Source organism: Sprattus sprattus (genome assembly GCF_963457725.1).
Source record: "Sprattus sprattus genome assembly, chromosome: 8".
NCBI lineage: Eukaryota > Metazoa > Chordata > Actinopteri > Clupeiformes > Clupeidae > Sprattus > Sprattus sprattus.
This window is the reverse complement of record NC_137927.1, coordinates 21,431,937-21,434,019: the sequence shown is the minus strand read 5'-3', so window position 1 is coordinate 21,434,019 and position 2,083 is coordinate 21,431,937. Positions and strand designations below refer to the sequence as shown.

The 2,083-nt window shown below is 41.8% G+C and overlaps 1 protein-coding gene across 1 annotated transcript; it reads right to left on the bottom strand.

The window, feature by feature from the left end:
- Positions 1-385: 385 nt before the first annotated feature.
- On the bottom strand, positions 386-1,803 carry fgf19 (fibroblast growth factor 19; the record flags this gene model as incomplete). Its single annotated transcript, XM_080843384.1, has 3 exons — positions 386-715; positions 1,190-1,293; positions 1,590-1,803. The coding sequence occupies 3 exons, from the start codon at positions 1,801-1,803 to the stop codon at positions 386-388; spliced, it is 648 nt and encodes a 215-aa protein (XP_080699510.1).
- Between the last annotated feature and the right edge of the window lie 280 nt (positions 1,804-2,083).

Sequence of the window (2,083 nt, the reverse complement as noted above, 5' to 3'; positions counted from 1 at the left end):
ATGGTCTTAGACCTAGAAATGCTTACAGTTAAGACTTGAAAATATTTACATGCTTAGAACAAAAAGTCAGACAACAAATGGGATGACTAACTGCTCCTTTCTGGGAAAACTGAGAATTTCCCTTAAAAAACATAATGGAAAAATAACAGTACATCCTAAATACAGTAGAAACCTTTTGAAAGATCTGTCAGAAAATCCATGGAATACAACGCACTGGAGTCATTCACTTGGTTCTGATTAGGAGTTGTGTTAGAGTCTGCAATATTCACATGCTTAACCGGATTGTTCTCGGCCCTGTTTTATCTGGATCCGAGCCTTCTTTGCCTTCCATTGTCCTCACTGGGAATGCTTAAATATTTTATGAAGCAATGCTGAGGAATATTCCTCATCTTTTGTTGAAACTAGGGCTCTGTATGTAGATCTGAGAAGCCTTTCCAAAAGGGTCCATGCTGTCTATTTGCAGGTTTAATGGGATGCTCTGATGGCGCTCAGAGAGAGAGCCTGAGTCACTCTGGTAGATCTCTGAATGCTTCAGAGTATTGGCCATGGGCAGGAACTGGGCATGACTGCTGGGGCCCTTATCATGACCACGGGCCTGGCTGCTGGTCCCAACACTCAGGCTTAACAGGGTGCCATGTTTGCTGGAACTGTAGACGTTGTATCCATCTGGAAGGATCTGCTCGACAAAGGCGCAGTCATCTCTCACGTAACTGTGCTAAAAAGATGTGTAGAAAGAAAGATAAGACTGACAGCGATGATGAAAGACTGTCCATGGAATACGTGTGACAAGCTCTCTGTCGTCACTAAATGACCGCCGTGTTTAAAGTTCCTAGAGAGCTGTTTGCATTAGGTATAGAGGCCAAGGTTGTTCATGCTGTTTCTTTTAAATGAAGTTTTAACAGTGCAAACATGCACAAAGGGACAGAGGTTGCACTTGTAACACAGCTGTCACCTTATTGTTTTAATGTTTTAAAATCAATTCCATCTACATTCTTCAAATAATGATCCATGACATTAAGTCATAAGAATAGGTAATCATGCATTAATGGAAACATAATTTTGTACAGAACAGAATCTACACAGCCTTACATACTAATGGCCAGCCAGGTGTTCTTGATACCATCAGCCTAAAACATTCCATCTGCTCTTGCTCATTTGAATTGCTGCTTACATGAAAAAAGCTACTTACAGATCCATACTGTCGTCCATCTCTCTCCAAGCACAAGAATTTAGAACTTGCGATTCCTTTTATGGCCACACAGCCGTTATCAACAGGACGTATTTCCATCAAACCTGGGGCGTAGACAATAATGTACATTTTAACTTTCAATATTCCCCCCAAGCAATATTTTTCACCTAGACCATCCATCGTAAAGCTAGGGCACTACACACACACACACAAAGCAGTAACGTGGTTACGTTACAGGTAGGTCTGCTAAGAATTACATAGAAGAACACAATGCATGGTAGGCTGCCAAACAGTTTTAGCTTAAATAAAATAAAAGTAACGTACTATGACTCAGGCTAGCCTATCTGGCTCGTGCTGCCACTAACCTACTTACTGATGTAACCTATAGCCGATTACTCACTAAGAGCGCTCTGTTGGGGAGATCCATCCACTATTCCATCCTTCCTAATTTGAAGATGAAGTCCGTCTCTAGCAGCATATAGATGCTTTAGCCTGATAGGCTGTGTCCAGTCAATGCCCAAATGCGGGCCGGAGTCAGGCAAAGGGAGGGACACTACCGTCAATACAAGAATGATATTAATACAGCACAGCGTTAAGGATATCATAATTGGCATTATTAAGGAATCCCCCAAATTGTATTTAACGGCACGCTGGAGTCAAAACTTATCCACAATGCGACACGCTTTTGTTTAAGTGAGCTCGGCCTTTGCCTTTTATCTGCAAACCTTATCAGTCCAATCAATAAGCAGTTTACCAGTTCTGAGAAACACACCAAAACACACCCCACAAAGTAGCCAACAACAGTTAAGGAGATAACGAACTGATCAAGTTCCAGATTGTCAAAATTCTTCTTTGGGCTACCCGTGGAACGTCGTAACTTACTCTTACCAACTC